At 41.1% G+C, this 23,652-nt stretch overlaps 1 protein-coding gene across 4 annotated transcripts in view; it reads right to left on the minus strand.

Moving 5' to 3' along the window:
- The window catches only part of PRMT3 (protein arginine methyltransferase 3), a 48,733-nt gene extending 41,661 nt beyond the window's left edge, over positions 1-7,072 (minus strand). For all 4 annotated transcript variants that reach the window (XR_007377752.1, XR_007377753.1, XM_048948749.1 and 1 more), the window contains exons 1-6: positions 6,843-7,072; positions 6,564-6,646; positions 5,377-5,426; positions 3,964-4,066; positions 2,566-2,719; positions 441-582 (exon numbers count right to left, since the gene is read on the minus strand). Coding sequence is in view for 2 of the 4 variants with exons in the window: in XM_048948749.1 (XP_048804706.1) it covers positions 441-582; positions 2,566-2,719; positions 3,964-4,066; positions 5,377-5,426; positions 6,564-6,646; positions 6,843-7,015 (705 nt within the window). In the remaining 2 variants the exon portion in view is untranslated. The remainder of the gene's footprint in view (positions 1-440; positions 583-2,565; positions 2,720-3,963; positions 4,067-5,376; positions 5,427-6,563; positions 6,647-6,842) is intronic.
- Between the last annotated feature and the right edge of the window lie 16,580 nt (positions 7,073-23,652).

Consider the following 23,652-nt stretch of genomic DNA (forward strand, 5'->3'; position numbering starts at 1 on the left):
TATGTTGGATGGTGCACAAATACCTAGTTTCAGTTTACAATATTTCTACAATACTACAATAAGGCAAACTCCAATTGTTCAGAAAATATGAACTTAGAAAAATTCATTGTCTGTACCACATTATTTCATTTCTCTTTTAAGCCTACATGAAAAGCTGCTTCTGCCAAGGTAGAGTTGTTGTATGGAAAACACAACATTTCAAAACACGTATCTGTAGTGAATGATTCTGTGTACCTAGTACTTCCTGTACAGTAAACAGAACTTACACAAAAGGAATAAAACTGAAAATAGGAACTCAACTAATCTCCAAAGGAAAAAAATATTTTGCATAGAAAGGGTTAAAAATGCAGCTGCTCTGCAGTATATTTACAGGCACACAGCCCACTTCATTCCATCTCCTCTTTAGTCCTACTAAGATGCAGTTGAGATCACTTTCTAACCTTCAGCATCTCTTCGTGTATCCCATAATGCCCATAGGAGCTGAAGTAAACGCCATCCTCATCCTCACGAAGGTCTGCAATGGTGTTGGATGACGAGCTGCTTCCGACATCGGCGTTCATCACGAAATCCTGTGCAAATTGTCTGTAATCAATTTGAAATATACTCTTGAGACATGCTTATGAGAGCACGACCGGGAAGTGGGGGCAGGGGCTTGAAAGAGAGAAGGAATCCAGACTGCCCAGGGGTTTCTACAGCAATGGGTCTGGCATAGGCTTCAAATGTGCACAATCTCCCTCTGCTGGCGTCTGGAGGCTGCTGCATGACGATCCAGCACTTGGTGCATTACCCTTCAGCATTTCTTTCTCATTTGAAGCAGTAAACATCAGCACTGAAACACTCACTGTATTTATCTATGTGCCAGCCACAATTCGTAGTTAATTTCTACTTTTATATAGGAATCATCTGTTCTGCACTTGCTGGTCTAGTACAAAAGCTAGAGCCACAGTGGTAAACATCCACAGGGCAACAAAAGAGGTCATGTCGTGTCACGTAGATACGGACTCAGTAAACAAGCAGTACTGAAGAACCATTCAGCACACATCACTGAATAACTCGTGGACAGCTAAAGAAAGAACTTCAAAGCTGAAGTATTAGGGCGGAACCAACTTCATCATAAACGACTGCAGAGCCTGGCAAGCCTGGAGAAACATTTCCACAGATATTACATTATACTCATTTAGCAGGCCCTCCCATATTTTCACACTCATAAGGCAACAATTTCCAGGGAGTTGCACGACTGATCCTAAACAGACAGTCATTAAAACACCTAACATTTTTTCCCAATTCTAGAGAGAAAAATCTGCATAATATAAACACTGAGACAAATTGCAGTTGCATAATCTCCCAAGAAGTCTCTGCAGACAGGTAAAGCACGAGAAAGCTCCTTCACCTAGCTTTTATATTCCAGAAGTTCGGGTCAATGAACCAGCCTTCTAAATACTGGCATAAACCAATTTCAATGACCAAAGACAAGAGAAAAAACAGGCTGCTGTAGCTTAAGGTCCCTTAAATTAATTTCCACTTCACCATTTGACTTCTGAGCTACTTTAATTGCACTGAGGGAAGCCCTATGCTGTCTACCTGAAAGAAAACACCTGTACACAGTCATAAATAACAGTACAAACCAGTATCACTACAAACTACAGCACACAGGCTACTACAGCGTAGCTGGTTAATCTGTCCATAATTTCCAAGCAGGCTGCTTCATCACATCTACAACTGGCTACTTTTCCTGCTGGTTGATCCCTTCTGAATTGGAAAAACCTACACTGAAAAAGAGCAGTTAAAGGGTCCCGCTTATACCAAGGGGTAGCTTGATGAACAAGCCTAAAATATGTAAGGCTGAATGAATCTTACAGAGCTGAAAAGTAATTGCAAGAGAAGACCTGAAATTCTTAGAACAAAACTGCCTATTTTGCCATAGTTGTTGGGATTTGAAGGAGAGTATGAATTAAGTTCAGTCAACCCAGTTTTTCAGTGCCTTATCACTGCACTTATCATCTTGAAATGATATTTCCATATAGCATTGAATCTCATGTGTTCTCTAAAGAAACTTAAATTCCTGTTTTTATGCATATGCATCATTAACCTCCATTCTGAAGACCTCAAGATTTACAAGCATGATGTACAGCTGTTGAAGGAACTGGATTCCACTTAAAAATAAATGGGGAAGGGGAAAACTGAATCGGCACAAAAATATCTCTCGAGATGCTCCAAATCTTGTAATTCAGACTCCCTCGTGGAGCACTGCATACAACTTCAACACTTAATTCATATTTAAAGGACTACTGGAAAAGTGAAAAACAGAGTGGTCTGAAGAAAAGTACATGTTTCTATTCTGGGTGTTTACTCAGCCTTCCTAACCATGCTTTGTTTACAGAGTTTTTACAATTTCACTGATCATCGATAAGAGAAAAATTAAACCACACAAAAATTTCCAACACAAGATATGAGTTCTATTCCACTGTTACACTCTACTACTTCTTACAAATCTTATTGGTCTTAGAAACTGTTCTATCTTGTCTAAAACACATCAGATAAAAAAACCTCAGCTAAAGCACTTACCTCATTTTCTGAAGATCATCTTGTGCTCTAGCAAAGGCTGCTTCAGCAAGTCTTGCTCTGTCTTCTGCATGCTTTAATTGTTTAAGGAGCACCGAGGTATCATTTAAGCCATTAGAACACAAAATGTCTGTGGGTTCACATAGGTCTTCTGTATCTGTTGAAACAAAAAGGAGGAAAAACCATAAACCTGCTTATAAACATAATACTCAACCAGTACTGCTATTTCTGTTTCTTGTAGGCAATAACATCACTGAATTTGAGAGAGCCAGCTGCAGAAACTCAATAAAAGCAAGATGCTAAAAGTGAACTCAAACAGCAAAACAAGTACATCCTGAGCTGAGACTTCTTTAAAAAGTTATCAGCGGTTCAAAGGACAATGCTAGCACATTTCCAGGGTTGTTAAGAAGCAACTGCAGCTTGTCAGGATAACGACTTCACTAACAAAAATAAATAAACCATAACTATGTTTATTACATTTAATGATAGCAGACCAACTACTTGTTCCTCAAGCACAAAGAGATACTTAAAATATAAATTGGAGATGTTCAGATAATCCATAACCATCAGCAAACCGCAAAGGCAGTTGAAAGAACCACACATCCCAGAATCCTGTAACTTGCATAAAGAGCACACACAGGACAGGCTTATAACCAGTGAAACGTATACTAAATACATGCTCAAGCACTATATTTCCCTGCGCCATCCCTCCGTGTGCTAGCAATAGCTGGACTTGTTTAGAAACAGACAGTACTAAGTGGGAAAGCTCCAGTAGAGTTTAAATATCTCATAGTTCAGGTCAAAGAAAGATACCCAATCAAGTGCCAAATAAGCCAGTAGGAGGTTTGTGGGCTGCTAAAGGATGTTCTGAAGTCAAACTGTATTCCTAAGGATTTCTAGCAAACAGACTGTCAGAACCACTAGAAAGCCTAACTCTCATCTTACACTCCCTTTATCCAATGACAATCCATATAAAAGATGAAGGAATTTTCAACACAACTAATTCCTTGCTCTATTCTTCTACTGTGGATTTTTTTAATTGAAGTCACCCAGTTTTAAGCGCCTGTGTTTAGGTTTATAAATCTCATAGAAGCCTCACTGAAATATAGGTGTAATACCCCTTTCATCTGCTTAATTACTACACATGGCAACTAAGAACATATTTAATGTAAGTGAATGCAGATAATAAACAAGGCTACAGAAATCCCAGCCATTAAAACTAATTGACAATATGTGGTAGAAATATCAGAGAACAATGTAACATCCGGACTTAAACTATTACATGGACCTTCTTAAGCATACTCAAATTAATTTCAGTACAGGAAGTGTTACTTTGCATGATGCAAACATCACATTTACCTCAAGATACAATACACTGAATTCTAAAATACAATCTCTTACCAAACTGAAGCAGGAGATCATCTTCCAGCTCTGGTTTCAGATATTCCTCTCCATCCCAAGGCAGCGGGCTGCTGAGTGAATTCAAATAAGCTGGCATAGGTTTCTAAAGGAAAGAAGAAGAGCATGTAGGCTAAGTTCCTTCGAAAAAACAAACCATCCAAGTCCATTCAAGACAATAAAGCAAAGGTCTTTTCTTCCACCCATTAAAATAAATGTGACATTTCCAAAGCAGCTTTATGGCAAGGGCTATGATAAATACTGTTTTAAAGCACAAGCAGCAACAGTAAAGAAATTAAGTTCTGTCTTCCATCCTAGCTCTGACAGCACATATCCAAAATAGCATACTAACACTACAACCACGGTGACCATAGAACAACACAAAAATACATCTAGAAGCTAGACTGGTTGCAAAACCCAGGATTGTGGAACCCAGTACAAGCAGCAAAGCATAGGAGACTGACAGATGTCAAAAGGTATCTTTAGGATTGCACTGCTGCCAGGAATCAAGTTTACTCAGGTGTTCAGCTGTGTCAGGCTCACAGCTTACAACAGGGCTAATCTGTAAAGCCAAGATCCTAATTGTGCAAAGTCTTTCCACGTGCATAGTGCTTTGGGGATCAATTTCAGAAACGCTACATTCTCTCCCACTTGCATAATTAACAGGAATTAATTCCTTTCCTTAGGAAAAGGAGAGGTCAGATTCTGGACCAGTTTTTTCGTTTAAATGATTTACTGTGAATAGTTAGTTATGCTTTAAATAACCATCCAAGGATTTAAGTAAAGACTTGAAAATTTCATTTAAAAAAACTTCAGTTGGGCAAAATGTTCTTCATTATAAACGTAAACATCCTCAGAACAACCAAAGAACCCATATTCAAGTCAACACAAACACAAAAGCTAGTCAAGCCTAACTTAAAACCATAGGTGCCCAACAGCTTTTCTTGTTATTTTTTGCAAAGCTTAATTCTACATTCTGAGACCTAAGTTTCCTTGCGCTGCAGCAGAGTTCTACCTGGCTCACATTCCCACAAAAGCCTTTTTTGCACGCTTGTTAACTAAGAAACTTCTGTCACTGAGAGGTAACCCCAATACTAGAGCCAGACCTCCAAGTCAGAGGCCAAGACGAAGTAACAAAATAGTATCACAGAACGCAGCGCCAGCTTTTTGCAAGTATAAAATTTATCTCATAGAAACAACAGAAGTCACGTTAAATAAACACATTTGAAATTAAAACAACTTTATAGTTAAAATGCTCACACCTAAATAAACCAATCAATGGCTACAAAACTCTTACTTCTACAAGTGTCATCCTCGTTTCCATACAGTTATTTTTAAAAAGAACATTGAAAGCATAGTGTCTGGATTTCACATTCTCCAGACATCAGCTACAGAAATATTACATGGCACACTTACCTTCAGCCTGACAAAGTTTATTAGTTTAATGTATCCATAAAAATCAAGTCCTGGAAAGAAAAAAAAAAAAAGCAGAGACAGCTTGTGTTACTGAAAATCCACATTTTACAGTGATAAGATTAGTAATTACTTGTTCAGTCAGCCAGCTTCCCCTTAGGGTGTACATCATCAGCCAATACAGTTCTCCTATCTTAGATATGCCATCTACGATTCTGCTCTTTTTAGATTCAAACTATGAAATCCTCACCTTTAGTACAGATACTTTTACCACATGTCAAGAAAAGAAAACATGCCAACTCATCTCACTAGCAAGTATTTCCTTCATTTAGCAAGCAACGTACATTGGAACAGCCGTATTTATCTCCTACCAGGCCATCTCGCTGATATTTTAGACTGCTGTGCTCCTTGTTATACTTTTCAGCTTTCTGCTTAAAAACAAACAGGTAAATTGATCCTACTAATCAAGAACACACACTTATACTAATTTAAAACTGCAGCCTAACTCAAAAAGATCAAGTTACTGTAATTATGTACTTTCCTCAAGAGCAGAGAGGATGCCACATAAATCCAAAATATCTTCTATATGTAGTTCCCAACCCTTCTTCTCTCCCATTTTTCATACACACTCCCAAAGCACTGTTTCTCCAATCCTCTCTTTCCTCTGTTGCCTAGGTTTTCCTCTACCAGCAGTAGGATGTGAATTTGAGGTTCAGCAGTTCAACATTTAACTCTTCCAAAGCACCACCCCTTAGCTCCATGTGCATCCTCCTGTATGTTCTTTCCTTTAGTCACCATCTTGGCCTAAATGCACTGGAGTCTTAAGCAGAAATTAACCTTAAAAAAATCATAATTAGATTTTTGGTTCTCCTGTGATAAGTCCAGACATCACATAGCAACTTGCAAGACAGGTGACTAGCTCAACCCTATTCATGGCCATGCACACTTAGCACAGTGCCTGAGGAGACAAAGCAGACAGCAGAGACTCAGAGTGAGCCAGCAGAGAGCTACTAACCAAAGTGAGCCTGATAAGAGCTCTCTCAGTACAGAAAACATGCAGGTAACAACGAGCATGAATACAGATATTGCTATATCCTATCACCAACATGAAATCCATTAAGCTGATCTTCACAACTTGTTTTTAACAGACAATAATACACAGGTAGTTATTAGTCAGGGTCAGCACCTACCGTGTTTTCTGACCACATCACGAACATTAAACTGATGCTCCGCGTTACAGTGGCAGAACACATCTTCGGGGCTGCAGAACCACCTGCAAGCAGACAGTTACTGAGTACACAGCACTCAAACACCATTACGTGGGAGCTGTAACGCACGCAGCTTACACTGCTGCATTCCGACACACGGGCATAACACGGCAGAGCCAGAGACACAACCTGAGGGCTGGGAGCCCCACCTGCTGCACGCCTGCCCCTTCCCTGAGAAGCCCGGCCCTGGGGGCCGCTCACCTATCGCAGAAAAGGCAGCGGGCACGCAGCCCCTCGCCTGCTCTCCGCTCCTCCTCCTCCTCCTCCTCCTCCTCCCAGGCCTCCTCGCCGTCAGACAGCTCAGCCATCTCGTCGTCCCGCTCAGGCCCTGTGGGCACAGAGTTGCCAGCCGCCTCCTCTACCCGCGAGCCCATTCCCGCGCCGCGCCCCGCGTGCGCCGCTTCCGGGCCGGCAGCGCGCCCCGCCCCGCGCGTCAACGTGAGAGCGTGGCAGCGCGCACCCTGGCGGCGCCCTCCGGAAGCAGGAAGTTGCGGCGTTGCCGGCCGTTATTTTTCAAAAGCGCGCGCGCGACTCTGCGCCGCGAAAGGAGGGCGGCCAGGCGCCACCTGGCGGGCCGAGGCGGGAAACACCTGCAACGAGCAGCGTCCGCCTGAGGGGAGACTTAAATAGCGGGAACGGCAACTGCAAGCTGGCTTTTAAATAAAGTTTAGCAAGAGGTTTTCAGGACTGCCAGCCAGGGTGAAATGCAGAAAAATAAATACAAAAAATAAGATGGTTGGACACCACAACCTGTGGTGTCTGAGGAGCTGCAGTTTGCGTTCTGTTCTGAATGAGGGCTTTGTGCCTGTCAGTAGCTCCACGTGCACCAATCTGCCGTAGTACTAGTAGAAATATTTCCAAACATAATGGAATTCCTGCTTCGGCTTCCTTTTAAAGCTAACAAGACTTCTAAATGCCATACTAACTTGACAGATTGGAGCTGCCTCGATTTTGCAGTTTCAGGCAAACCCAAAGGGACACGAGAAAATCCAAACACAGAAACTGATTTTGGATATGACCGGAATGACAGATTTTAAAAAGGAAAGTTGTTTCCGCAGCTATTGAATCAGTCTCCTTCACAGCCTCTGTTTTTAAATTCCATTATCCATTCAGCATTGCTCCTTGTGGACACAGCAGTATACAGCAATTCTGCAAGTGCTGCTTCGTGGGGTAAAGCAATGCTCCTGATGAAATTTGATTTCCTTACAAAGTGATGCATCACTGCTCCTTGACTAGGAAGCAGTGCAAAACGCTGTTAAAAAGCACTGCATGCCCCCAAAGTGCAGAAGAAACCGAGGCAAACCAGATGCTGCTACCTCTCCTCCCAGAGTAGAATCTGATCCTAGGAAAGAAACTGGAGTGATGCAGGGTGAGAAAACACACTTTTCGCTCTGATTCAAGCAGCTAATCACAGAAATAGATCCAACAGCCACTGTTGTGCAAGTAGTCCTTGGCTGATAGCAGCAAGGCAGGAACAGCAGCGTCTTTGTGCTTTCCTGAAATTCTCCCCCACTGAAGGGGCAAGGGGTCACTGATTGCATAGTCTTTGCTCCATTGCACACCCTCAGCTATTGTTGAGCCTACTCAGAGAGCAACAGACTGAATGTGCCGCCAAGCCTTGGAACTGAATCTTTTTTTATTATTATTTCCTTTAATTGCTTGGAGTAAGATTCTCAATAAATGTAAAGCACCTGTTCATCCAGAACAATGTCTGTAACTCATTGGGTGAAGACTGTATGAAGTCCTGCATCCAAAGCACACAGCTTACACCAGAACCTCTTGGAATATGATCATCTTTGTTACCATCTCCTAATCCTTATAAAGGGATTTGCATGGTACAGGAAGATTTACAATGTAATTACTATTCCATAATCCGGGCCAAGGGGAAGAAACTTCAAATATTTACGATTTTTTTGGACTGCATTTCAAACTTTTTTTCAGCTCTAGAAAGACAACACTGGGGAGGCCACCCAAGGGTGTTCACACACCAAATGCAGTGTCATCATATTGCTTGTAGGCCACGTACATTTATTCTCTACCCATCACCATCATGCTTGCCATTATTCAAAAGCACAGAAAGTGTGTTAATGGAAACTGCTTGGAAAGCGAGTGAAACATTTTTGAGCAAACTATTACTAGGCTGCTATCACTTTACGTTGTGTAATGTACACTGGAGAAAAATAAAGAGAGAGAAAATGTAAAAAAAAAAAAAAAAATAGATAGATAGTAAACCCAATTGCTTCCTAGTCAGTTGTATAGGTCTAAATTTACATAGCAGTGACGTTCTTCAGTTTTAACCACTCAAGGTCTCCAGCAGAACAGACAGTTACACAGAACCATGAAGATCAAGACTGCAAACAATGGCTCAGAAGCAGTGCTTATGTGGAAAGGCCCAAACATCTGAAAAGTTATCCCACATTCCTTTAGTACTAAACCCATCCTGCTACATGTATGTGCTAGGAAAGGTACTCCCAAAATCACATGCATGATGACAATTACTATTTTATATCCAGTCCTCCCCTCCCAGTTTGTTGGACTTTTTGTTAACGATGCAAACTCTCTGGAGCAAGCAGTCTTTGATCTATAAGCAGATCTGGCTTTTCCAATACTTTATGAGGCTTTTTTTTTTTTTCCCAATACCTTATGAGGTTTTTCCAGACTTTATGATGTCTAGCAACAAGGAGGTTCATGCAACGTTGTCACTGCCCAACGTCACACAGCAATGTAAAGCACAGATGCAACAGCGGCAGTCAATGCAACAGAAAGAGGCCCAAAAACCTCATGCAAAAACCACAGGGGCATCGCTGCAAGTAAAGCATCATTAATGCCGGTGACAACCTTACACCTTTATTACCTCTCAGCTGAAGGGTGAGTTTAGACTGTGTTAATTAAAAAAGTTGAAGCATAAAACAGAAAATTTTAGTGCCAGTTAGCATACAGTGGGAAACAAGATGTGATATAGTGAATTGTAATAATAATAAAACTCTTTATCTTCAGGGAAAGCCAGTAGTTTTGAAAGTGGGATCACAATCTGGATTTACATACTCAACTAGTCTTTAGAAATTTCATAATGATGGCTATATTTCCCTTAATTCCATACTGAGATAACGGGACTGTGAGGCATTTTTGATCCGGGCAGACATCCCAGAGGACTCTGTGTAGGGCTCACGCTGATCATAGGGTGGGAATAGGATTGCCTTTGACAGAGAAAGCAAGCCTGTATATGCAGCTGGAGTGGGGCTGGAAAGGGGCTGCCAAAAGAAAGCGTGGGATACAAAAAACACCAATGTTACCAGTTTTTCCTCTGGGCAGGTGGCTGCTGGCTTTCTTTTCAGGCTCACCCTGGAGTTATGGCTGGGTTATGTTACCAAATGTGGGACTCAGTATGTTGCACAGATAATTTTCATCAACCACTCCCCTTTCTTTCTCCATTTTCTCTTCTTTTACAGTCAAGCAGCATTTCTCAACCTGTCAGAAAATCAAAGGCAATACAGGGCATCTCTTCCTATCCCTTTGCAACTCAGTCCCTTTCCAACTCAGGTGACAGCTTTTATCCTTACATTTGAATCTTGTCTCAAGGCACAGTTAGGTGAGACGATCCAACACACTTGTTTGCTCCCAGGCAAGGAGCCCTGCATCTCCAGCATCCGTTCCTGTGAGAACTTGGTGCACTGACACATCTTGCTAACTTGGCAGACTGTGCTTGTGGAAGTGGCAAAGGGCAGTGCTCCTCTGCTGCAGAGCTGCTGCATTTAGGGGCAAACCTACAGTGCTGAAAAAGGAACTTAAAAAATGGAAATAAGAAATTAAAAGGGCACTGATATTAAGAGAGCCTAGAGCTTAGTGAGCTTAGTGCCTAGATTTTCACAGCTTGCTATTGGTAAAAGCTCACTTGAGAGGCAAGTAGAGGAAGAATGTGAAATTTTGTAGGTTACAGAGTAAGTAGTAGAGAGCAATGTAATGCAGTTGTATTTCTCGTGTCTTCTACGTATGCAGCGTAAGTGATTTGCTCTGAACATGTGTTAGCTTACAGCTCAGACCATTCTCTCTGTTATGGTGGATGCAACAAAAACACAATTATTTCTTTCTCCAGCTCCACTCTCCCTAACGTGTGGCTACCCCAGCAGTACGGGGAGCGATCCTGGTGATCAGGAGAAGCTTAAGTGTGTCAGAGAAAGAGAAAAAAATTTAGAAAGTAGAATCAAGCATAGGATTAGATCTACCAAGCCATTTTTGCTTTTTCAACAAAGATGCAAGAGAGTATAGATTGCACTGCATTTTTAATAAACAGGTTTCATAGCTCACTGGGCTCAATTCATTTAGTTATTTGCAGAAGAAATGTGCTGTTTTACCTGTGTTTCCATCTCTGGAAAAATGACAGTGACTTCTACAGTGTTTTGACAACACAGCGATGGGGAGCATTGTAGGAGTTCAAGGTTTCTCTCCTTGAAAAATTTTGAAAACACTTTGCGGGATACCAAAAAGTTTGGGAAAAGCGTTCTCTCAGGCAATCTAGCTACCCTAAAGGCTTCTCTGAAGAAAGGCAGAAGACTTACTTAAACCTGCACAAATAGTGTAAGTAAATGGTAGCACAATGTAAAGGTGCTATCAAAGGATTTAAAAAATAAAAATAAATCGAGGAAACTGAGGTATCTGCTGCTAATCAAATATACTAAGCAGCATCAATCTAGTATTTTGGGTTTTGTGCCAGCTTTTTCCAAGTTTTAGCTTGTCTTTTGGCAGATTTTTGCCTCATTCTCAGTTCATTTCACTGAACAAAACTAAAGAAAATGGAAATATCCTTCAGTAAAACAGCAAGTTCTTCTGATAACTATTAAATTCCACTTTTTTTAAAAAGGTGCTTGTTTGAAGTTTTGTAAGTAGTAGCTATGTGTGTTAAACCTCCCATTCTTTGCATCAGCTTATTTAAAAAAAAAATAAACCAGCCAATCAGAAGTGCCTAGACTGACGCTGTCTCCCTCGGCTAATCCAAGGCCAGTAGAGGGATAATTTGATTAAACTGAGACCCCAATTTATTTAGCTTTAGTTCTGGATCAACCTCTCCTTAATAGAGTGCTGTCGTCTCCAATTGTTTGATGAAAATTAAAGTGACATAAATACCATGGGACTTTTTCAATCTGATTAGTCAGCTAACTTGCATCAATACTGCCCCAGCCATCAGGCGCTGGCGTCCTTCCTTTCACCAGCCTCACTAACAACTGACAAGTTCTCCTTGAAGAACGGGCACCCACGCTGCCACTCAGACCCCCACACTTAACCCATCATCCGTCCTCAATGGCTCTTGTTTGACAAGGTGCCCACACCTTTTTCCATTGCCGTTCATCAAACAAAGCTAAATATTGTTTTATTAGCAATCAATAGCCTGTTAATCCCAAACGATTTCACAAATCCACTGAGCTCCCAAGCTGATTATAAACGTTTGGTGGGGGTTTTTTTTGTTTTGTTTTGTTGCGGTTTTTTTTAAAGCTGCTAAATTTCAGATGGATTTTCTCCTCTCCTGACCCTCCTGCACTGATATGGGACATTGTAGCTGGTAAGCAAAGCCACAAAAAAAAAAAAAAAAAGAAAAAAAAAAAAAAAGGCTTGTTGTTTTAATGTTGCCTTTAACTGAACATTTACAAAGTTTTGTCAAAGATTCTCAGTTTAAATTTGATCAAACCTACACCTTGTGGTGTTAATCAACAGATTTCCCTGCTCCTCCACTTTCTGGCCATTTGTTTGCAACTTAAGAATAAGAAAGCTTCTGAGCCTTCCTCTTGCTTTCACAGCAATATAGTAAATTCTTGCTTAGTCTGTGGGCTGATGGAATAAGAAGTGAGAGAGGGAACTAAGCTTTTTTTATTTACAATATATAAAATGGTAACAAAGCTGAACGCTGCACCGCTGAATGATGCACTGTTCACGTCCAAGTCAGACAGAATGCTTGGGCAGGCCTGATTCACTCTGACAATCCTTTCTTTGCATTCTGGGTCATGGATGTGTCTTCTGTGAGGCACAAGGGGAGCAGCATCACAAACACATTTCCTCTTGGCCGTACCCATCCTTGCTTGTTTTACTTCACCCCAGAAATGCTGATCATGACAGCTGGTAACATAATGATGGCCCACTGGCCATGGTGCAGATCACCAGGCCATGGCAGATGGGCTCTGCTGGGAGGCACACACATATTGTAGCTCCTGGAAGTAGATCCTGAGTTTTGAGGCATGGGGACTTAGCTTGGCACCTTTGGCTTGTCCTTTGCACATTTCTGTTTTTTTCTGTAGGACATGCTCCCTATGACAACTGGAAAAGAGGAACTATTGCAAGCTAACACCTCAGCAATGATACCCCAGTGGGTCCAGAGGAAGGCTGCAAGGATACTCAGGGAGCTGGAGCACCTGCCCTATGAAAAATGCTGAGGAAGCTGGAGCCTGGAGAAGAGAAGGCTCTGGAGGAGATCCCATCACAATCTTCCAGTACTTAAAGAGAGCTCAAAAGAAGGAGGGAGACTGACTTTTTACACGGTCTGATAATAATAGGACAAGGGAAATGGTTTTAAACTAAAACAGGAAAAATTTAGCTTAGATATTAGGTGGAAATTCTTTCCTGAGAGGGTGGTTGGGCACTGAAACAGGCTGCTCAGACTGTGGATGCCCCATCCCTGGAGATGCCCAAGGTCAGGCTGGATGGGGCCCTGGACAGCCTGATCTGCTGGGGGCCACCAGCCCATAGCAAGGGTTGCACCTGGGTGTCTTTAAGGTCACTTCCAAACTGAGCCAGCCTGATTCTACAATTCTATGAATGACTGTGCATACTTTGCCCAAAATAAATCTTGGAATAGGCAGATTTTACTCTTTGAAGCAAGAAAACCATTCAAAGGTTAGTCGTCTTCTTCCTGGACCTGAAAGATTCAGCTATGATTCAACTAAAAAACCAAAATGGACTAAGCATATGTTTTATGCCCTCTGTGCAAGGCTTTAACATACCTAAATCTTGTGTTAACTAGGAAATGAAAAGTTGTTTTGGCTGATAAATTCCTCTGGGCTGAAACAAAACAGTTTTTCCACTTCATCAGCCATGTAACAAAGTACCAGTTCTGAAATGGATTATAAAAGTAATGCTTTAGAGGCAATGTTTCAAATTAGTAACTACCTTTTGGTAGAGCACTTTTGTGCTCCTCCATACCTAGGCACAATTAATGTGAATGCAGTTGCTCAGAGAATAACATTAATATAGCTCCAAAGAGGACTGTATAGTCTGTTTTAAATGGCTTTCACATATACTCAGGTCTCTCTTGGGATTACCTCAAACTCTCTTTCTAATATATTTTCATTTGGACAAATATCTATCCTGTCAAAAAAAAAAAAAAAAAAAAAAAAAAAAAAAAAAAAAAGAACATCAGAAGATTGGAACATACTATCAGAAAATACACCTACCTACTTTCAAAAAGGATAACATTTTAAATCTCAGATATTTTGACCAAGGCATGCAAGTTTTTGACAGGACAAATAAAATAGAGGTGTTGGGTGTTTTTTTTTCCCCACTGTCTTTTGGCTACTGACATAAATAACCCTCTTTTGTTTGCCAGGAGTAAAAATGGGCCTACAGTCTTGGAGAAGTTTTTTCCAGTTTTGTATTCTTAAGAACAAACAACAAGGACTAACACAGAGGGACAGTTTGTTGTTCAATTATTGATCAAAATATACGACCTAAAAGATCTTTACTGTTTTTTTTTTAAGGCAACGTTTTCTATGGGAAAAAAAAGAAAATAAATGTACAAATTTATTGGTGAAAACAGAAGTAGCAGACCTGCAAATACAGTTGTTTTTAACCTAAGTGCTGGCTTACAGCCATGACTTTATGTCAAGATGGTAGTAGCTGCCATCTACCAAAGCATTTTGTTCCATTCCATAACACTGGAGAACAGTATCGTGGTTCTGAAGTGAATTTCCCATGATCCCCACTTAACTCTGTTGTTTAGATCAGCAGACTGAATGAAGCTAAATGAGAGGTCTCCAGTCCAGGTGCACAGCAAATACATTCCAGCAGCAGAAATTAGGCTCTGAAGCAACAGCAGCTTCTTCAGACAGCTTCAGACCACAAATGTGGTGCAGATGGTGAACCCAGGGAACCAGACTGAATCTTAGCTGGTGGATAACTTAGTGTGGCACAGCTCTAAGACCTCACACATCTCACTTCTGTGTATTGATCTGCCCCTAACAAATTACTGATGTATACGTAATGTTTTCTGGTGCCAGGCTGAGAACACTGTTACTCCAGAGGAATAATCCCTGTGGATTGATACAGATTGCCACTACTTAGAGCAATTGTTGTTTCACCACTTCCTGCTAGGAGCCACCTGCCTCCACAAACCAACCACTGGTGTTCATTGATGCAGTACAAATTCAGGTCATCCTTCTTGTTTACTGGAAATCTGACTAGTAGCCAAGTCACACATCTGGAAGCCAAGGCAGATGCTGAGCAGCTGTTGTCCAAGTTAAACAGGCAGGAAGGAGTCTTCCTGCTTTGCTCAGGCTGTCCAGCCCCCTGCTTCGTTTGGCAATATTCAGAGCACAGAGGATACTGCAGCTATGTAGTTTTCCTACTGATTGACCAGATATTTTTGTTACCTAATCACTTAGACACTACCCAGTTTGTTTAATGGCCACATGATTTGTGTGCCTAAGTTCTGCCTGCTGAATTCTAAGAGCCCAAAACTGAACAACGTGACACTCAGAGAAGCTGAAGATCAAATCTGGACCCCGAGCCAGGGCAGAATTACACTGAGCCAGCAGTGAATGCAATTCCCAAGCAGATTCATCTTGGTGGACAGTAATTCAATAAAACTAAAACTGAGTCTCAGCAGTTTTAAAAGTAACAGCTTGTTTTGCCCTTCAGCTTTCCATGCTTTGATATATATCAATAAAAAATTCTATTTGTGTTATTTTCACTTTTCCCCCCTAGAGAAAAATCTGTGATTGCAAAAGCACAAAAGACTGTCTTTGAAAAACAGCAGAATGAGGATTGCCACTTTATGTAACCATTACAGTAAACTACAGTAAACTGCAGTGCTACTTAGCTACTGATACTAGGGTGTTTTATCCCAGTTCTACACCCCTCACCCCAGCAGCCTGTTTGCTCCTTCCTAAAGTTATGTGTTCAATCTCCTGTTTCCTGCTTTCATGGCTGACTTATTTCTGTTTTGCTACATACAAACCCCTGTGCTTGCCTTCTAGGAAACCCTTCTCACGTGGAGGAGACGTTACCAAAATATACCGGAGGAGGGAGGAGCGCCCTGCTCAACATGCAGATTGAGCTGCTTAAAGGAGAATGGGTGTGACCCTCCAGTGAACCCCTGATTTTGTGTATAGCAGCAGAGGGCACTAGATAACAAGCAACAATTTTCTGTGTATGGCATAGATTTTCCCTTTCTATCTCAGAAGCTGTTTGACTCCTCGCCCAGCGGGCAGCTGGAACTGCAGTGCACATACAGAGCAGAGGGCAGGGCAGGCCCAGGTGCCAAAGCCCAGCGACTCACTCTGCCACCAGCATTTCACAGCCTCGTGCAGCTCTGCCCCAAGCAATTAGCCTCGGGGCCACTTAATGCAATCACACCTGATTCTGTGAATGCTACAGCTTTAGCCAAACCCTGTAGTTTGTCAGGTCTGGTGAAGGTGGCATAGATGCTGTGTGGGCACCTGCCTTTGTGTTCGACATTCTGTGTCACAGAGGTTTTAGCTGCTTTTCACAGAATCACAGCATCACAGAATGGCCAGGGTTGGAAATCTCTGAATCTGTTCAACTGTACAGAGTTGCCTATATACCTGCAGTCTACACAGTGACTTCACTATAGCACCTGAATTTGCTGCCCATGAAAGCAGAGCATCTTGAAAAACTTTCAGATTGTTTATGCAGTGAATCCAAAATTGGAAAATGAGACTTGGAGCTAGCACTCCACTCAGATTTGACTCTAAGCATGGTATGCCCAAAGCAGATTAAACAGGTTTGGTCATATAGAATCACAGAATCATTGCGGTTGGAAAAGACCTCTAAGATCACCACGTCCAACCATCATCCTACCACCACCATGCCCACTATATATCGCTCCTCCTCAGCAGCCAGGCACAGGAAGCCCTGCGTACTTATTGCTAGCGTACCTTGTGTGAAACTAGTCACTCCCTTCACTCTGAAAGCACTTCTTGGGCAAATCCTTCTCATTCCCACACGCAGCCTTCATCACCGGAGAACACCGGGGGGCAGTGCAGCTCTAATTTGGATCCAAAAGCCAGATGATCTGCGCAAGGGAGAGCAAGCTTCTAGTTCCTACCATTTCCCTCCTTGCTGCACACAGCCGTAGTTACACCCTTTAAATCAGAGATGTCTTCCTCATTTGCAGCAAATATCTATAATGCCAAAGGGGGAAAAATATAGAAGAAGGAAGAATGAATGGAAGAAAAAAGACAAGGGCAGCCTCTTTTTCCTAAGCGTAATGAAGTGGCTCTATTGGTCCCTCTGGTAGCCAAGTCCTGGAAAGTGCTGATCCCACACAATTGCTCTGCAGTGCTACATCACAAGTGCTCAGGGCCCCAAAGCAGACCAAGCGTGCCTGAAATCGATCTCTCAGTGGTCCCTGGTAGCAGCTCTGCAGGATGAAGCTCTTCAGGCTTCTCTTGGACTGCAGCAACAGGGGCACTGCAGGGGCCTTGGAACCGCAGCCTGGTGAGGTGACAGGGAAATCCATCAGTTCCTATTCTCACATCAGTCTTTTTCAACATCTAAAGTACTACTGGATAACTTGTGATAGGCAGAGCGTATCTTAAGAATGAGATAAAAAGGCAGGGCCAAAGGATGCCAGCGTGCTGACTTTTTATGACTTTTTAAAAATATTTTTGGAATAGTAATTCACTGCCAATAGAATTAAGTGCTTTCTGGAAACAAAGACTAAAAATTCTTCTCACAATTTGATGTCATCTTGAACAAGAAAATAAAAGATTCCATTACCTGTCAAAAAGCCATTACTGCAATATGTAAGCCATGGGTGTCTGACCTTTCGGCTTGCCATGTTGAGTAGGAGGAATTGTGTTGGGCCACATACAACATAGATAATAAAGTTATTGTATATATGTAACAAAACTTCTTTTTGAAGACATATTTTTAATTAAAACAGCATGGAAAAAAGGGGGCAACAAAAACATAAAACAAGCAGTTGGATGCATAGGATACCAATTATGCCAAAAAAGAGAAGCAGATCAAGAACTGTCAGTCCATATGGCTTTAAAGTGTGGAATAAGTAGAGATGAACATTTGAAAAAAAAAGTGCTTGCTTTTTCTTATTAGTGCTTTGGGCAGATTTGTTCTGCTCTGCTCTGATGGGCCAGCTGGAGAGTTCAAATTTCCTCTGTAAAATATATTTAACTGTCTCCTGTCACATTTATTTTAGTTTATCCACATTTATTTTAAGGTGTTCCTTCCAATGAAACACTTCAGTGAAAAAACATTTTGCAAAGTAAAAATACTACCCAAACAAAACAGTCATTGAAGTAACTGGTAGTTTGGGGCAATAAGGATTGCCTCACTTGGTGCAAAAAATTCAATGTTAAGCACATTTTTTCCCAAGAACACTGCAGCAAAGTAAACCACTTACTGCTAACAAAAGTCTGTTGTTCACAGGATATTGACTTTAACCAGGCTCTGTGGGAGACCCCGCTGATGGACTGCAGAACCTGAAGAATGTGGTGGGTTTGAAAACTCTGCTTCTGGCCTGGGTCCTGGCACATCCCTCAGTGCTGGGAAACACTTGGGGGCCTCAGCATCCATGCGATGTGCGGTGTGTTACCAACAGCACAGCACGCAGCATGCTGCGCTCTGCACAGGACTCCCGCCTCTCTGGAGCCACATCAGTGCAAAAGGGTTTGTGCTGAAATAGTTCTTGGGATGAAGCTTTCACTACGTTATAGAGTTTGTCCATTTGTGATGCTTCTGTGCTTTCACCCTCTTGGTGGGTATTACGTCCCTTGACATTGTATATACGCAGAAGAGGGAGAGAGATTTTAGAAATGATTAGGGATATTTGCAGTCATTATTTTTAATTATTGTTTTAGGAACTAATATTTACATAAGCTACATTGTATCTTAATATATGTTTCTGCATTTACCTTATATGTATTTCTAATTTCAGCTTACTTAGTAGTTAGATTGAAGGGCTATAAAGAAATCACACAACCACATGGCTACTTGATTCATCTCCAGCCCAAAGCAATATTATCATTTTTTAATTTTAAATCTCCATTTAAAATAAATGGAGTACCTTTCCGGGTAGTTATCCAAACCAGGAAAAAGAAACAAGAATGGAAGGCACAGCACTAGGGTAAGGCAGAGGAGCCTCTCTTAAAGGCAGCATCTTAGAGTGGATGAGACCTGAACCTGGGACCAGAATCAGAGCCCAGCTTCCGGTGGATTCCAGGCAGGCACAGCACTCTGATGAGGTGCCTTGGTAGGAAATTTTCACTGGGGACACTTTCTTATAAAGTCCCAATCCAGAAATTAAATCTACTTGAAAATATAAAGATAATACCACAGTGCACCTATCTTCTTCTTCTGCAGGTATAATTACCAGTGAAAAAAGGAGAAAAAGAAAAAAAAAGAAAAAGAAAAAGGGAAAGAAAAAAAAGTAAAAGTCAAGTAGTAAAAAAAAAAAAAAAATCACAGCAGTACCAAGAATCTAAAAAAAAGAAAAAAAAGAAAAAAAGAAAAAAAAAGAAACCACCACAAAAAAAAAACAAAAAAAACAAAAAAAAAAACAACCAAGAAAATTTGAAACTGAGCTAAGAAACAGCTAGGAATCATTTATGGAGCTGGTGCTGTGGAACTCAGCTGCACTGGTGTACAAAATTTGTATCTCTCAACTTCCTCATTTGTAACAGGTTTGTAATGTGCAAATCTAACAAAATAAGCAGAGTAGACAGTGAAAAATTATACCTAAGTTATAAAAAGAAAAAAAAATAAAAAGTTATAAAAAGAAAGGAATTGTAGTAGTTTGAAAGATTGTTATTCCTGAGTGCTAGAATGCTAGAAGTCTTTAATCTGCATTCACGCCACTACAAAGGCTATTTGTCACTCAGTCTGTGCTGCTAATTAATGTACTATAGCAAATAGTCACATAGCCAACACCTTTGCAATTAATAAGTATTAACATGTAAACTCTATAATCTCTTTGAATTTTGACGAAAGCCATCTTGTTAGTGTGAATTCAAACAACACGATACACATACCCAGAGCAAAAAGTGCACAGCAAATTCAGTTTGAAACTCAGTTTGAAATTCAGTTTGCTCTGTATGATATTTTATCAGCAAATTGCATTTTCACAACTCTCACAGAAAACAGGCGACAGCTCTCAGCTTTTTTTCGCAGACGGTAAGCAAAAGTTTGCAAAAGAATTGTGATCAAGTTCGTGTGACAACTAAGCTTCCATTCCTTCCCTACTTCACTGGACTAATTCTGCTTTCATTCATAATCATGGTGAAATTCTTCCTGATCCACAGGAATGTGTCAGAAGAAAAAAACCACAGAGGCTCTATTTTAAAAGCATTTATGTAAGCGGTTATTCAAAATGACAGAATTGTTATTTCCTTTTGGTGTTTCAAGAAGAATATTCCTGAAGCAGCCGTGCTCTCCCATCACCTTTAGGAGGCTGCACAGACAACTGGGACAGTTTGCAAACAATAAATGTCAAGAATATGGAAGTAATGAGATCACTGCCTGGCAGGCAAACTGTTTTGAAAACTAAGATCCAAGATACACAACCAGCTCAGCCAGAAGATATGGTCAAGATAAAGGGATGGCCATACAGAAACATACCCTGAAATCCTATAATCCATTTGTCCATAACTATTTCCAGTCATCAGAATCAAGAGCAAACAAACAAAGCAATCTGACCTTAGCAGAAAAGATAAATTGAACTGCAAACAACTCCAGCGTTCCCCCTCTCTCATCAACGTGCTCAGAAAGCCCTCTGCAGCCCGCTCGGGAGAGCAGTGGGTGCAGCCAGCACTATCTCTGCAAACACAGCCCCACGACCCGCAGCTCCAGCCAGGGGATGAAAGCAAGTGCCATATCAATTTCATTTCCATTCATCATTGTTAAGCTGCACTTTAAGAAAGTTTCATTGCCCATAAATGCTCAAATCATAAGCAGCTGCACATGATATCATTTAGAGTGCGGTTGCGTAACGCATGTTTCCCCGGAGCTTTGTCCTTAAGCTTCAGCCTGACAGGCGTCAGCCAGCACCAGCCTGCTCTTTAAAAAGAGCCTTGCGCAGTGTTTCTACGTTTAGCAGCTGAACCAAACTTCACAAAAGCGTCCGAAAAGAATTGGTAAAAGGTTGGGATAGATTGACTGTTTCCAAATTGGAATACTAATGATGATCTTTAATGAAGCCTGACAGTACAATCTGCTTCTTATTGTTCCCTAAGTGCTGGCTACTGATCATATTCACTGGCTTTAGGTGACGGGGACAAACAGGGACAAATGGGCCCCACTGGTGAGCTGGATTGGGCACAGCTGATCTTTCAACATGGATTAAATTAATTAAAATGATTCTCGCATCAGAAGAATCAATCTTTTTATTTGTTATCATCATAGTGGTTATTAATTTTGAATGATGTCTAATTGGTGCTGCTGTTTGGGTCAGCTGGCTCAGTAATCTTCTTAGTGAGCAGTAAAGAATACATAATTTTAGCAGCTCTGGCAGGAAGCAGGGGAGCTGTAAGAGGAAAAAAAATCACCAACTTATTTAAATACCTTTAACAACGTGGAAGAACAATAGAGAAGGCAGGCAAAATACCTGCAAGACCTAAATGGTGAAGTGCTCTTAACACACTGCCAAATCAAGACCCAACCACAGCCACTTTCTCACAAGGGCATCCTCGGGGAAACATTTTGTTATAGTGTTGATAATGATTACAAGCACAAATCCTTCCTTTCATTTTCTGGGCAACGAAAAATGTGCATGGTGTGCTTCAGCTGCAGGTGACACCCAGCCCAGCCATTCCAGCCTTTGGCTCTACCTGAACCAAAGACACAGCCAACGCACTCATGCAGCCAGTCTTCTGAAATCAATGAGCATGACCACAGGCATAGTATCAGGAGGATCTGCTCTCCTCTGCGAATTTTCAAGGTAGCTAAGCACTTAAAATGCCAGTGGGAGTTTAGGAGAAAATACAGAAGGATCTGGATGTCGGCTGGAGTTGCCCATCTCCACTGTGCAGAAGTTTGGGCTGGATGTGTTATCTTCACAGCTGTGTGCTCAAATGATTTTAAATGCTTAAAATCATTCCTGCAAGTGGATGTAGGGCTTATTACTTCTTATTTAAATAAAACAGAGTAAGAGAAGGCCATGCCTTGTGCTGTATGCTGGGAGGCAGATCCTACTGAGGTTAGTATACAACAGCTCTGGACAAAGCTGGTGTACCGTGCAGTTTTTCCTCTTGTTACTTGTGAAAGATTAACATATGGCTGCCAGGAGTGATCTAAGATATCTGTGATATCTTGGATGATATTCACAGACTCACAGAATTGCTCTGGTTGGAAGGGACCTCGCAGATCATGTAGTTCCAACTCCACAGACTAAAGCTCTCGAGACTTCTACTGAACCAAGTCTTACCTGAATCTCACTCAAATAAGAACAATAGGTATTATTACTTACTTTTCATTTTCTTACACAATGGCTTAGTCCTGAGAATTTTATTACCTCTTTAAAGCTGTTTTTAGTGTCCATTTTTTTGGCTCTGAATCCTGCCCAGGATCGTTGTTCATGTTTTCCTATCCAGCAGAGGAGCTAGCCATGCTGTCTGCATTGCCCAACCACTTCAAGACCCAGAAGATCCAGAAGCACAAACAAGAACAAAAGAGAAAAGTCGCAGCTCACACCACAAAGGAGATCCAACAGCAGAACTCACTGACTAAAGAATGTGACTATTTTCTGACCATCCAATTTATAAGCTCTTCTTCAAAACAGGACAACAATCCTGACAATTTCTGTTATTTCTGCGTTCTTTCAAATAATCTCCAATGCTGGATGAGACACTTCTTCAAATAATGCAAAATCAGAAGCCTCCAACAAGTTTTTTTCCTTTGAGCCAGATCTGATTGTAAAATTACCACTTATTTTATAAGCACTAAAAAAACAACCTGACAGATTCCAACAAGCATAATTACATCAAAGGAATGCAACATGGGAAGAGAGAGCTGGTGTGTACATTGAAAACAAAGCTCAAATGGAGCCAAGCTGAACTATTTGCAGAGAAAGCTCTCATCTCTTCTAGCAACCATGATTTCCACACAACCTATTTGGATACTGTCAGATTTTTGTAAAGAAAACTCATCTCCTAATGGTGGTTTTCAGTTTATGTGTTGACAGGCTTTCTGGCATTCCACATCTCCACATTCTTTTTTGTTTCCCTAAATACTTTCCCTGCTGGAAAATGCACTGATTCCAAACAACTATAATGGCTAAGTCCTCCAGCAAATGTCTTAAGTACCTGATTTTGAATAACACCTTGTCCAAGGAATTGGTCAGTTGTTAACCTTTAACCCTATGTACCACCATGCAGGAGGAATCCGCTTAAAATTCTCATTGTAAAGTTACACAAGAAGCAGCATTACTCCTATTTGACTTCAGGATTTTCTGAAGGTAACTTTTGCATATGACTTTCTCACATCTTTTTGCATTTACTAACAATTCTTTAAACAACTTCTCACAGTGCGTTTGTTTTCTATTTTGTTTTCTCATTTAGCAGTGAGACAACTGATAATTTCTTCAAAAAATAAAAAGTAACCAAAAAAAATTAGGATTCAGAAATGCCTAAGAAAGAAGCCATATTTACTTTCTCTGGGACAAAGGGCAAACTCTCTATGACAACAGATCTTTCAGATAATAGAGTTATCCCAAGCGGCCAGAATATTTCACTGGGAAAGGTGAAGAGTCAGGATAGTCCTGCTTCAGGCATGCACT

This window comes from Lagopus muta, chromosome 6 (genome assembly GCF_023343835.1).
Source record: "Lagopus muta isolate bLagMut1 chromosome 6, bLagMut1 primary, whole genome shotgun sequence".
NCBI classification, from domain to species: Eukaryota; Metazoa; Chordata; class Aves; order Galliformes; family Phasianidae; genus Lagopus; species Lagopus muta.